General features: G+C 31.1%; 3 protein-coding genes across 9 annotated transcripts in view; 1 reads left to right on the top strand and 2 right to left on the bottom strand.

The window, feature by feature from the left end:
* LOC115884437 (TWiK family of potassium channels protein 18-like) overlaps nt 1-13,838 on the bottom strand; it is a 333,903-nt gene that overhangs the window by 207,759 nt on the left and 112,306 nt on the right. The gene's annotated exons all lie outside the window — the stretch shown is intronic.
* Nucleotides 1-13,838, bottom strand: part of LOC115884436 (inositol polyphosphate-5-phosphatase A) — a 283,771-nt gene that overhangs the window by 178,230 nt on the left and 91,703 nt on the right. The window contains exon 9 of one of the 3 annotated variants that reach the window (XM_030903010.1): nt 5,556-5,720. The exons of 1 other annotated variant lie outside the window; for it this stretch is intronic. In XM_030903010.1, coding sequence (XP_030758870.1) covers nt 5,631-5,720 — 90 coding nt within the window. In that variant the 3' untranslated portion in view covers nt 5,556-5,630. Of the gene's footprint in view, nt 1-5,555; nt 5,721-13,838 lie in introns of those variants that run through there. One more of the 3 variants, XM_030903014.1, reaches the window with a different exon arrangement.
* The window catches only part of LOC115884439 (RNA-binding protein Musashi homolog 2), a 153,392-nt gene that overhangs the window by 112,863 nt on the left and 26,691 nt on the right, over nt 1-13,838 (top strand). The window lies entirely within an intron of this gene.

The following is a 13,838-nucleotide window of genomic DNA, read 5'->3' as shown; positions in this document are numbered from 1 at the left end:
GTGAGTTCATAATAAATGGAAATCCTCTAGCGAGAGGAAGGAGACACAAACCTCACAATCTTTATAATCACAATCTATACATGTATAAAGATTGTAAGGTTTGTGTCTCCTTTCCCTCGCTAGAGGATTTCCACTTATTAATAAAATACGTAATGCTTATGAAAACGAATAAACGGGACATCAAGTAGTTTTCTTCATACGAAAACGACTTGTCGTTATTCGAAACCCCATTAAATGGAGTCTTGGCCTGTTTACCATGGGCCCCAAAGAATGGTCTTGACACAATAGGAACTCTGAGGGGTCCTTTCAAGGGTATATTTTAGGCCGGTTTCATTCTACGAAGAAGTGAAAAAAGTAGATTCGTATGGTGCTCAAAATATGGTCGTTAAAACCGGTCTCGTAGTAGAGATATATACAGGGTGTCTCGAAATGTATATACGAATGTTTAATGTTTATTAATCACTCTAAGACCTCACCTAAATTATAAATGAGAGAAAGTATCTATCAAAAAAATAGTGTTCTATACGTTTTTGCGATAATAATTATATTTAATTAGTAATCTACCAGAAATTTCTTTATTTTCCAATTTCAAGAACATCTATTTTAAATGCAGCGCCATATTCCATCAAACGGTTTACTTTTACTTTAAATTTAATAAACAAATTGTAAATTGACATGAATAATTAGCATACCAATTAATTTAGAAGTGGATGAGATTGAAAACGAACAAGGCACTATCTCCGAAGTGGATCGTTAAAAAATTATGCGACATTCTATTAGACTGATTAAATTTATTACGCTCATTTCGATTGCTATTCGTTTCAATAGTTTAAACGGAAAATCGATAAGATAGACTTTTATAAAATGAATTTATTAGAATTGCATAAAGGAAGTTGAGTAAGTCTTTGGTATTTTAGTAAAACTTTATTTAATTTACAATCATATAAATGTAATGTAGACATTACTGACCTTAAAATCTTGAAAATGTTATCTTACTTATCTAGTTACTCTTCAAGTTCCCTCACTTTTTTAGACATATTATTTAATGATTATTACTAGAGATGAGCAAATCTGCGATTGCGATTGGAGCATCGCAGCGACTGTAACCGGCGATTGCAATTTTAATATTTACCAAAACAAATTATTCGTAAAAAAATGCTTTTTCTTAATATGCCAATGAACCACCCTCGTTCCATTTGAAAAAATTGAGTTATGATTAAAAAAACGATTTGGGCAACTTTTAACTCGCCAGGACAAGACGCGAAAAACAATAGACGATCAAATCTGTTTTTTCTTACTGTCTTATCAGGTCTGCCTTGAATTTTGGCGCATGCTCTACTATGAACTTTTTCGCCTGTATCCTGGCGAATTTATCCACCAATCTAGAGATTTGTTGGCTTTCCACAGAACTGCCTTAGTTTTCTATATGGTCTTCCGTTTTCCTGACAAACAAAACTGACAGGTAAAACGGGACGTGTAGACGGGGCTTTAATATCTCGAGTGTGTAATGGAACTCTCGGTACGTTTTTCTATTTTCAAACGACTTAAAATGTTTAAAACATAACAAAGTTATTAGTGTCTCTTCGTAGTACGTACATAGTTCGTAATCCCCATTTGTCTGTGGTTATATTATGTTTTACCACAATGCAGCCGGAGAGTGCTTAATGCCTGAAGGCCGGATGTTTATTTTTTGCGCCTTCAAACATATATACAAGCATAAAACAAACATGTTCTCATAATTTTGGCTTTCGTCGTATATACTAGACATTAAATATTTGCGGCAAGTAGGATTAGAGCTAGAGGATTTCTCTTGTACAGGGTGTCCCATTTTCGTGTGATTTATGGGGTTTTTCGTTTATGGGCAGAGATACAAAAATGGTTTCACATCACTGCGCTATTTTTTTTATAAAACTAAAGATACTACACACAGACTAGTGTGACTCTAGTGTGACAAAAACTGTGACTACTACTAGTAAAACGAATGAAATCTGCTTTGAAACTGAGGACGTGTTCAATATTGCCCCTGATAACAACTCTAAGATAATACCTAATACTTCAAAACTGCCCTCAATCACTGAATCGGTCGTTTCGTTCATAGATCTTACATCTACTATAGTGCATGTAGCATCCACATCACGTGATAATTCAACTATGGTGACAATACTTTCTCGCTCGAAATTCTCCGACGTTTGCCAAAGGCTCCGACGAAAAGGCTTCGAGTCCTAACAACTATATGTTGGGACAAGGTCTTTTTTTGCAATAAAAATAGTAATTTGTTAAAACGACTCAATTTATTTTGTTTATTATTCTAAATTCAAACATTACAATATGATCTAGACAATTTTATTATATTTTTATAACTTTGCAAACAAATCATTTTAGATAATAGCTTATTTTGCCAAAATCAAGCCAAATTTGCTGACAACTATATATTGGGACAGCACAACAAGATATTTGTTTAATACGGAGTTACATCACCTTTGACCTTAACAACTGCCTGAACTCTTAATGGCATTGTATTTACCAAAGACTGGCACATTTGAGGAGACAAATTATCCCGAATTTCCTGCAGTTTTGTCCGGAAATCAAAAATTGTCCGTTGAGGGTGGTTTCTTAAATATTGCTTCATTTTATGCTACACAGTTTCTATAACATTGAGGTCCGGACTACTTGCAGGATGGGATAGAACTTTTATATTATTATTACCGAACGAATTTTTAGTTGATTTTGCTGAATGGCACGATGCTCCATCTTGTTGGAAAATATAGTCTTCGTTTGGAAGCAATTCTTGAGCACTAGGCAAAAGTGAGGTCTCAAGTATATGTTGACATTTTTGGGCGTTAACAATGCCATCTATAAAATTTAATTTGCCCAAACCTCTTGCTGACATGCAACTCCAAACCATAATCCCCTTAGGAAATTTAACAACCCTCTTTAAGCAATATTTATGAAAGGCTTCTGGTTTATTTCGTATTATTCGTTTTCGATGATCTCCAACGCAAACATCAAATTTAGACTCATCGCTAAATATGACCTTATTCCAATCATTTTGTGTCCACGATAATTATTTTGACCTATTGTAGCGATTTTTCTTTTGAATTTCTGTCAGTAGCGGTTTTTCTTTGGCCTAAATAAGAATTTGTATCAATAATCTTCAGGTAATTGATTATTCACACAAAATAAAGTTTACCTTGTAAAACCCCCAGACCACATGTATGGATATATTTTCGGCAACATTCTCTTGATATATTTAAACCAGTTACAGTATTCCATTTAACTGTTACTTCGCGAAGAGTACTTCTCGCAGACTTGCGCAAATTTTTCCTAAATTTCGTAAATCTCTCTGAGATACAACTTTTGACCTTCCCGAACTTTTACCTCTAACGTCTACATTGGCAGATTCGCCGTATATTTTTTTATTATATTAAAGACCGTGGTTTTTGGAATACTTAAATCATCAGAAATTTTTCGAATTGTTTTTCCCGTACTGTATTGACGAATGATAATTTCGCGTAGTTTTTGATTTGTAGCTTTTCCACGGACCATTACTTTGAATGAAATTAACAAAATTGAAAATTAAAATTACTTACAGTAAATCTCACTGCTCAAAGTATCGAGTCACTTACAAGCTGTCAATGCTGAAGTAAACAGTTTGCGACATTTGTGACGTTTATAGCAAAGCCGCCTATGATGATATTAATTATTTAAAAATACTTGTCCCAACATTTAGTTGTCAGCAAATTTGTCCTTTTATGAACAAAATCCGCTACTGTAAATATGGATTGATTTACAAATTCATAAAAATATTGTCAAGGTGTTTAAGATATATGGCTATGTTTATATTTAAAACATTAAACATATATTTTTCAGTTATTTTGAAAAACCAATTCAATTCCAAAATATGACCTTGTCCCAACATATAGTTGTTAGGGCTCGTAAAACACACGAAAATGGGACACTATGCAGTCTATAAAGTCTATTATCATTATCAAGACTATAACCGTTCGAGCAAATAAAATACTAACAATGTACGTTTTTTAGACGAAATACGTATTAAAAAGCATGCGACGACGGCGAAACCTCTAGAATGCCCTTCCTACGAATCGTTTTCCACAAATAACATAAAACGAATCCTTATATTAGCGAAGGGGGGTCAGACGCTTCCTTTTATTCCGGCATTACCGGAGCCCTGTTCGAAGAAACGGGACACCGTGGCGGGATTAAATATTCAAATCGATGAGGCCGAAGCCTGAAAAGTTTTCCTTTTTTCCGACTTCGTTATTACGCGGATTAAAGTTGTCGAGCGGACATGGCAGGTGTGCGAGAAATGTAAAGAATATAATATGCAATTTTTTCTCGAAAATAAAAAAGGAAATGTTTTGAATATTGCGGAATTTCATTATGATTACATCATTTTTCTGTTATCTGGTTAAATTTATAATGTAGATTAAAATGGATTATACTTGATACTGGGTGTCCTAATATTCCGTGGACATAAAACTACTACGTACTTTCGGATTTAAAATAAATTAATTGGATACAAGATATAGTCTGACAAATGGATCTGAAACAACAGGGGAAGGGTAAAGGACAATTTTCTAAAAACTTAGCCAATTTCTTAATTGTTCTAAATTCTTAAAATATCCAGGAGCGTGCGGTGTTTTCTGAAAATATATTAGGAATTTTTATAATATTTTCCAGTAAACTTTATAATGTTACTTAGCTTTAAATGTACCTACATTCTGTTTAGTGATTTGTCAAATATATTAATATTTGTTGGATATCGTGTACTAATTACACTATGCACAAATCAGATCCAAGGTATAAAATTAAATACAATAACACCACCGCTATACAGGGTGAGTCTTAAATAAGTGCAAATATTTTTAGGGGTAGTATATTTCGATCCTAGAAACACGATTATGAGGTTTTTTTCGTGAAAAAAAATGTTGAAAATTGGGAGTTTTTGGGAAAAAAATTGGTATTGGAATTTTTATGTTTTTATTTAAAAAACATAATTTCTTGATAATAAGGCAACATAAGTAGTAGATTAAATTTACAGAAAGAAAATCCAGAAAAGATCGAGTGGTTATTTTGATTTATTTGAAAAACGCTAAAAAGTGTATATAAATATGTTTCATTTATCGAGATCTGAAAATATTGCCACTTATTTAAGACTTATCCTGTATATTTCAAGCACTAGTCAATATTACTCCAGGGGGGTATAAAATTGAGGGTAGCACTGGCCAATAAACAAACATGCGCATTTCTACCGCGCGGCAACGGAAGTCCACCAATCAGGTTGATTGAGTCTGGAATTTTCTCAGCGTTGCCGACTTGTCTGAAGAAATTAATTAAATAAATATAGATATAATAGAACAAAAACTACGTTAAAATACTTAGCATATAAAAATAAGTTAAATTTATATGTAATATGGAGCAATTTTGCTTTTGTATTGCATTCCTTTTGCTGCTTTACATCTTGTAAGTTTGACTACTTATTTTCGAAATCAAGATAACTTAATTCACTGCCAAGACTCCCATACCATTCTTGCTTCTATTAAAGCTCAAATATTTTGTTACCACAGTTTTTTTTTATTTATTTAGCACCTTTACAATATTGAAACATCTTAATCTTTACATTCGGCAGCTTTCTTCATCTCTTCATATGCGCGGTACATTTCAGGATTGGGCGTGAACACTTGGGTAAAGGTCAGAAACTAAAAACAAAATAATTAAAGAAAATGACATTTTGAGTTTTGAGAAAAATATATTTTTCATAAAAATTTTTGCTTGTTCTAAAATGGTTAATCCCGTTTATAGGTACTTTTTCAAATTTCCATACCGTTTTAGGCAAAATTAAAAAGAAACCTGAAAATACAGTTGAAATTTTTTTAAGTGCTAAAAGTCAAAAGGAGTTTCTATGGTAATATCATTTGGATTTAATTCTTTGATAGATTGTTACCGATAGAATTTTAATTATCGTCATATTTTTGCTGTTTTCTATCTGTCAAAGACGGAAAAATAAATTTTAAATATTTTCTGTATCTGCATACTGGTAACCCTAAATCAACTAGCTCGTGATACAATATTTTCCATTTTATTTCAATTTTTACAATGTTTCATTTCCACTAATTGAAGATCGATGTATTACATGATTTGGAAATCCCAAAAATTAAATGTAATAAAAATGTCCATAAAATAGATCATACACTTTTCACAGTAATATTGTTGAACGACGCGAAAATTTTCTTATACCATACGATCGAAAAAAAAACGACGTCAAAGAGGGCTGGGAATGACAATCCGTGATAATTTTGGCGAAGTCAAGCCCTAGACGTCATTACTTGGCTAGTACTCTTCATCTCCTAATGGCGCTTACTGCCAGTTGGCCTTAAGAATGTTGTAATTTATTTTTATATGGTCTAAAAATGATTTTTAAATGGTGTAGTTTAAAATTCGGGAAAAAATATTTTTTTGGAAATATATTTATGTGTCTGGAAACGTTCTATCCTTTTTTAATCTTTCTATAATTAGTGTTAATTTTTGACAAGATTTATGTCAATTTTTATAAATGACGGATTAGAGAATGGCCTCGCTAAAATTATTATCGATAGTCATTCAACAGCCACCTTTGACGCTCTTTTTTGGCTCATATGGTATTAAAAAAGATGCGTTCATTAATAATTCTTCCTTCAGTTGTCTAATAGACACAACTTAATTTAATAACATTTTGGATTTAAAAATCTAAGGATTCGAAGACTTTGTTATTCTATTTCATTTCATTTTGTTACGTTATATCATTTCCACCGATTGAAAATCGACGCGCTACATGACTCGGAAAACCCAAAGATTAAATGTCATAAAAATAGCCATAAAGAGCGTCATAAAGTTTTCACAGCATCGCGTATTGTCGAAGTTTTCTTTATACGCGGCGAAAATACGTTTTTTTTTACCAAAAGCTTTGGAGCGGCGGAAAGCTTGAAGAAAACGGCGCAAACGAGATGATATAAATATTAAATCTTTTCTCCAGTCTATCAGTTTTCGTTCTTTATTATTAAAAAGAGCTGCCTCATTTGGCTCTACGCGAGAAAATCGATGCCGGGGAGAACCAAAGACTAAAAGTTATAAAACCCTGTGTGCCGCTCTCGGAGAAATCCTAATTCTGAAGAGGGAAAAATAAAACTTTGTCTCTTGCCTCTGTCTTTCTCTCGCTCGCTTTTCTCCCTTTTACTGCTGTTTTTGTTTTCGATGGAACATAATGGAGGCTTTTGTGTCCTTACGTACTCTGGAGACAGCTTTAGTATGTTAGTGGGCATAACGTTTTACATAAAAGAAAGTTAAAGGACATAAATATATTAATAGTATACCGGGTGTTTTTCAAAAGTAGCTCTCCTCTATAACTTTTTTATTTTTTTTTCACGAAATTTGGTATTTTAATATATGACATTAATGTGGATTGATTGACGTATTCAACTAGATTTGTTCACTTCCTGTTTCACCCGAAATTACTACAAATTTTGATTTTTAAATCGTAACCTCAGTATTTTTTTACTTTATTTGCTAGAAAATAACATTCTGATTGAATATGGCATATCATAATATGTCAATTTTTGACATTTTCAATTAAAAAAAATAGTATTATTAAAATATTTAATTTGCTAGCTCAAAATTAGAATTATTATGGTGCGTTTAGACTTGAGCACGCACGAGCTGAGCGTGCGCGCACGGCGTTCGTTCGCGCTCTAGGCTCCGTTCAAATTAAAAACTTATTTTTCGACGAATGAAGTGATCCATTTGTGCGCGCACAGCAGGGTTGTGTTGGCGAAAATAATGGACGACCAAGAAATAGTCGAGGCTGCAGTCATTGTTATGCACAGCTTAATTATTAAAAAGGAGAAAAATCGAAAACATCGTCGCTGGTGGCAAACCCAAATTTTTAGAAATCGATATAATTTACTGCAACAACTTAGTGTCTGAGGAGGGCTATGATCAGTTCAAAAACTTTACAAGAATGACCAGGCCCGACCTTGAATATTTACAAAATTTAATAACACCAAAAATTACGAACAAAAGATACAAATTTTAGAATAGCAATTTCATTAATATCGACATATTCAATATTAATTTTATTTACAAGGTCTTGCCATGCGTTTTTTTTATTTTTTAATAATACAAAGAATGTTTAACATCCCATAATATAGGCAACTTTTCATATTCTTCAATTAATAACGAAGATTCATTGATCCACTTCATAATTTTAATAAAGAAAACGAAAAATCATCCCATAATATAGGATCAGTGCGTACGTGCTCAAGTCTAAACGCACCATTAGAGTTAAGCAACTCGCATTTTCATTGGAGGACATCGTCACATTTATTTCAAACCAAGAGTCGTTCTAATTACACGATTTTTTTTATTTATAATGTCAAAAGTTGACATATAATATGTCATTCTATCCAGAATATCATTTTCTATCATATAAAGTAAAAAAAATACCGAGGATACCATTTAAAAAATCAAGACTTGTAGTCATTTCCGACGAAACAGGAAGTGACCGAAAGTAATAGAATACGTCAATCAATCCCGATTTACAGTATTGGCCATAAGTGGATGAACTTTGTTAAAATAATGTGTTTTTCCTAATATGTTTAAAATTAAAATTTGAGCTATATTTACTTGAAGTCTAGTGTCAGTGCTATAAAAATAAATAGCATTGTTTTTTTAAAATGTGCTTTAATAAGGTAGCAAAAAATTTAAATTGAAAAAACTATTGAACAAAAGTAGATGAACAAAATATATATTTATAAAAAAAAATCTTATGTTAACAAAAACTGAAAAATTAACTTATAATTTACTAGTACTTAGTGTAATAACCCTTATTCTTAATTACTTTCAGACATCGCTTAGGCATGGATCCCAGAAGATTTTCAATTATAGAAAAATCGATATTTTTCCAAGACTCTTCCAAAGCTGCAAATAATTCTTGCTTATTTTTGTAGAATTTGGTCCTAATGTGTTGATCCAAAATTTCCCATAAATTTTCTATTGGATTCAGGTCTGGGGATTGCGATGGCTATTTGAGAACAGTCACCATTTCATCTTCCAAAAACCTTTTAACCAATTGTGAGGCATGTTTAGGGTCGTTATCATGTTGGAAGTAGTGTACAACTGGCATTTTTCCTCCAAAAAGGCACTAAAAGTTTTGTAAAATGTCTCTGTAGCCAAACCGATCCATTATGCCCTCAATTTTATGGAGAGGCTCCATCCCATACCCAGAAAAACACCCCCATACCATGATTGAGCCCCCACCATGTTTGGGTCGCGTGTACTTTGGTAGCAATCGTGTGTTGGGAGGTCTTCTTACATGTTGAATTCCATCTGATGACACCAAATTAAACTCTGATTCATCACTAAAACAAACTTTTTTCCATTGTGCCACAGTCCAGTTTTGATATTCCTTGGCAAATGCTAATCGGGCCTTCAAATTTTTTTTTGATAGCAGTGGTTTCTTGGCGGGTCTTCGGGAAAACAACTTCTGGTCAACTAATTTACGTCGGATCGTCCTTGTACTCACTGGTGGATAGCCCATTTCTTCAAGTTTTGCTTTTATCTTCGTTGACGGCAAAAATGGATCTTATGAAGAAATTCATTTTATGGCTTTTATCATATTGGGACCAACTTTTTTAGGTCGTCCTGATTTTCTTTTTATAGAGACATCTCTCTCATTATATCTCTTTAAAATATAATGTACCGCTGATTTTCCAAGGCGTAATTGCTTAGCGATTTCCGATTGCTTCAAACCATCCTTAAAAGCATTCACTACTCGCAACTTAAGATCTGCAGACAAGTTAATTCCACGTGGCATCATATATCACAAGAGCTCAAATGTTTTTAAATCGCAATTGATTGTTCATAAAAGAAATGAAACTAACGATTTTTAAAAATATTTGGTTCATTTATTTTTGTCCAAGACAAAAAAGCAATATTTGCCAATTCTTATCTATAAATGATAAGACTAACAGAAGAATTTATATTTGTTTGTAGTATTTTGGTGAGAATGTATTAAACTTTTAACATACAAAGGTACATAAAATAATTTTGATATTTAACACCTCAAATCTGATTTTCTTCGCAATTATTGGTATTGGTTCATCCACTTTTGGCCAATACTGTAGGTCTTATACTAAAATACCAAATTTCGTTTGTTTTATCTGAAAAAGTAAAAGAGTTATAGGGGTGAGCCACTTTTGAAAAACACACGGTATATGTTACGGCTAAAATGGATACTTCGGATCAAATTTGTACTTACGCAGCTGAAAATATTTATTATAAAGCGGAAAATTTACTAATTTTCTTTTCTACAGTTATTTTAACTACTATTATAATATATTATTTATCTGTTAAATCTGTTGATGATTGTGAATTGTTGATTTTCTACACCTTTCGTTTTCATGAAGGTAGTATTCTGACACAAACGATGTGTGCATTATCGTCATGCAGAATATTATACCAGGAATTCGGCTAAAAATACCCATTTCCTATTTTAAAAAGGGATGATTATTTTTAGCAGTAATATTATGTTTCAAAAACATAAAGATGTTATGTATAATAACAATTATTTGCTTTGTAATAAATTAATATTCAATAGATATTTTTCAAAATTATAAAAAAACCACTTAAAATGGCTTTACATTAATATTTAATTTTAAAAAAGATAAAATAACATCTGTTATTGATTTTCGAAGCCAGACGTGATCATTTCACAGCCACGGGGTAAAAGATGGAGCATTGAAAATATTTAATATTTATATCTCGTCATTTTATTAAATCCTGGAGGATCAAATAATATCCTTTTATTTTTCTATACCTTTTATAGCTTTATATTTTAAAAGGCTTTTTATTCAAATATTTTCTTTTCATTACGTTTGAAGATTTAAATAAAATTTCTTATCTGGGTTTTGTTAGAAGAGTGTGAACGTACCTTTAGATTATTATTACGCACGTTGAACTATGATGAAATATTGAACTTTTTTTAATAACCAGCATCCTTAAATTTTCATGTACTTTAAATTTCAATATATTTAATTTAATTCTAGTATGCCGATTTTGTTTTAATGTAGCTAAATTATTTTACTGTATTGCGCCTTTTTATGTTAAAAATTAAAGTTCCTATGTGTCTATTATACGAGGGAAAACAAAATATTGCTATTTTGGAGTAACTATTATACCCTCTAAAATGGTTTAACAAAGTAAGAGATTTAAAAACCACTTTATCATCAAGGATCATCTATTTTGGATAGTTTCTTTTTTGATTCATCTCAGTAGCTTTATTTTTATTGGAGTTATTTGTTTTTGAAGAAGAAAGTAACGATTTACAACAATTACAGCATTAAAAGCATGCCTTTGCTTTTGGTCCTAATCAATACACCTATGAAAAAGTGTTTATTGTTTTTGTAATGTCGCTGTCAGTTGAAAAGTCATATTAGTAATGTTTGTTGGTGGTTACTCTAACAGAGATGGTTTTATGTAGACTTTTCAATGACAGTGACATTACGAGAACAATAAGCACTATTTCATCAGTATGTTGGTAGGAGTAAAAGCAAAGGCGTATTTTTAATGTTAAATTTGCTCTAAATTGTTATACTGTCTTCTTCAAAAGCGAATATCCCCAAAAAAATAAATTATCGAGAAGTAATATAGTACTTTTATGATAAAATTCATTTTAAATTCCTTATTTTGTTAAACTACTCCACAGGATGTTTCAAACTTTCGGCAAAATATCAACATTTTGTTTCCCCCCGTATAAAAGACAGTATGATCAGATGGTGACTTCAATTTTTAGTTCTAAAAAAGGCTAAAATTGACAAATTGTTTAAAAATCAACAAAATCGGCCCACTAGAACAAAATATATTGAATTTTAAATTATGTACAGTACGTCCCCGGATTGTCTTTACAAGAGGAAACATTTCTTTTATTATTGACATTTTGAGAAAAATGCATTCTTCATAGACATTTTTGCTTGTTCTAAAATGGTTAATCCCGTTTATACTTTCCAAATTTCCATACCGTTTTAGAGAAAATTAAAAAAATATGAAAATATAGTTGAATTTTTTCAAAGTCTGGAAAATCAAAATTTCGTTTTCATTCTTTGATATATTGTTATTGATAGATTTTTAATTAACATCATATCTTTTGTTTTAAAATTTTAAAGAATCACAAAATTTATGCTAGGGACAGGGTGATAATACTTTTCGGAATATGTGATACTTTAACGATAGTAAAAAATATGACGTTAATCAAAATTATTAATAACCATCTATCAAAAAATGAAATCAAAATTACATTACCATAATAACGCCTTTTGATTTTTAGGGCTTCAACCATATTTTCACGTTCTTTTCAATTTTCTTTAAAACGGTATGAAAACTTGGAAAAATATAAACGGGATTAACCATTTTAGAACAAGCAATTTTTTATGAAGAATGCTTTTTTCCCAAACTGTTAATAATAAAAAAGTGTTTTCTTTTGTAAAGACAATCCGGAAACATACTGTATATGAAAATTTTGTGAGTGAGTGTAGAATACTTAATAAATATTTTCTTTTTGCTTTTTACTATACAGGGTGTCCCAGAAATAAGTGCAAGTATTTTAAGGGGTGGTAGATCTCGATAAAAGAAACATATTTTCTCTTTATCGTTTTTCGAATAAGTCTAAAATAACGGAGATATTTTACTTTGAAAATTTCCAAAAAAAAATTTTTTGCTCAAATTTTGAGAACCACTGGATTTTTTCTGGATTTTCTTTCTTGTAAAATTAATCTACCACCTATGTTGCCATATTATCAAGAAATTATGTTTTTTAACTAAAAACAAAAAAAAATCAATTTTCAAAAATTTTCTTTCGCGAATAGAACCTCATAGGCGTGTTTCTGGGGTTGAACTATACGACCAGTTAAAATACTTGCACTTATTTCTGGGACACCTTGTATAGTAAATTTTATTTATTAAAAAAACTAAATATGTCTAATGTGTCTTGGATCACTAGGTATATATTACATACCGTGTGATATTTTTGTTTTAATATCAAAAAAGTAATTTTTCATTTACATTATACATTAACCAAAGTAATACTCATTGTTTTTTAATCCCATCGGTAACTGTTCTAAAATATTCCGTTTTAAATAGTTCTTAGGTTAGTTTAGTAGTAGAAAATAACTTTGTATATACAGGATGTTCATAAAATTCCGAGGCAAATAACCTAGAACGACAGCTGTGTAATTATTAGGAAGTTATTTGTAGTTTTAATTTTTGTACACCCTGTACTTGTATTTATCTTAGTGGTTAGTTTTGGATATAGTTACATGGACAATCTACTTTGTAATTTATTGTTATTTAACCAATTGCATCCGACAGCTAATTATGCAAATACATTTTTTTTTGTATTTTCGAATTTTAAAGTAAAATACAAGGAAATATGTTGTGTATAATTTTGTAATTATGTCACCATGTATAAATAATTTGTTTTGTTGAATTCTCTCTCTTGTTTTCTTTATTTACAGATGTAATTCTTTAACCTTAGAGTGTTAATTTGGCAAGTTTCTTTTATTAAAACGTCCATCACCAACATTCTGTGTATTCTTTCTAGCAACTAAAATACATAAACAGTCTGTTTGAAGCTGCTGTAAGCGACGATAATTTTTTTTTATGTCGAATCAAGTTTGGATGTCCAGTGAATAAAATAATTTTGACATATGCCAGTGTCAACTGTCATCAAAAAGTATCTATTAAATTTATTCTGAAGTAGTTTTTCTCTCTTGTAAATTTATTCTACTATC

Source organism: Sitophilus oryzae, unplaced genomic scaffold (genome assembly GCF_002938485.1).
Source record: "Sitophilus oryzae breed Bouriz unplaced genomic scaffold, Soryzae_2.0 scaffold_249_pilon_pilon, whole genome shotgun sequence".
Lineage (NCBI taxonomy): Eukaryota > Metazoa > Arthropoda > Insecta > Coleoptera > Curculionidae > Sitophilus > Sitophilus oryzae.
Note: the sequence above shows the minus strand (reverse complement) of the source record. Positions and strands in the feature narration are given on the sequence as shown.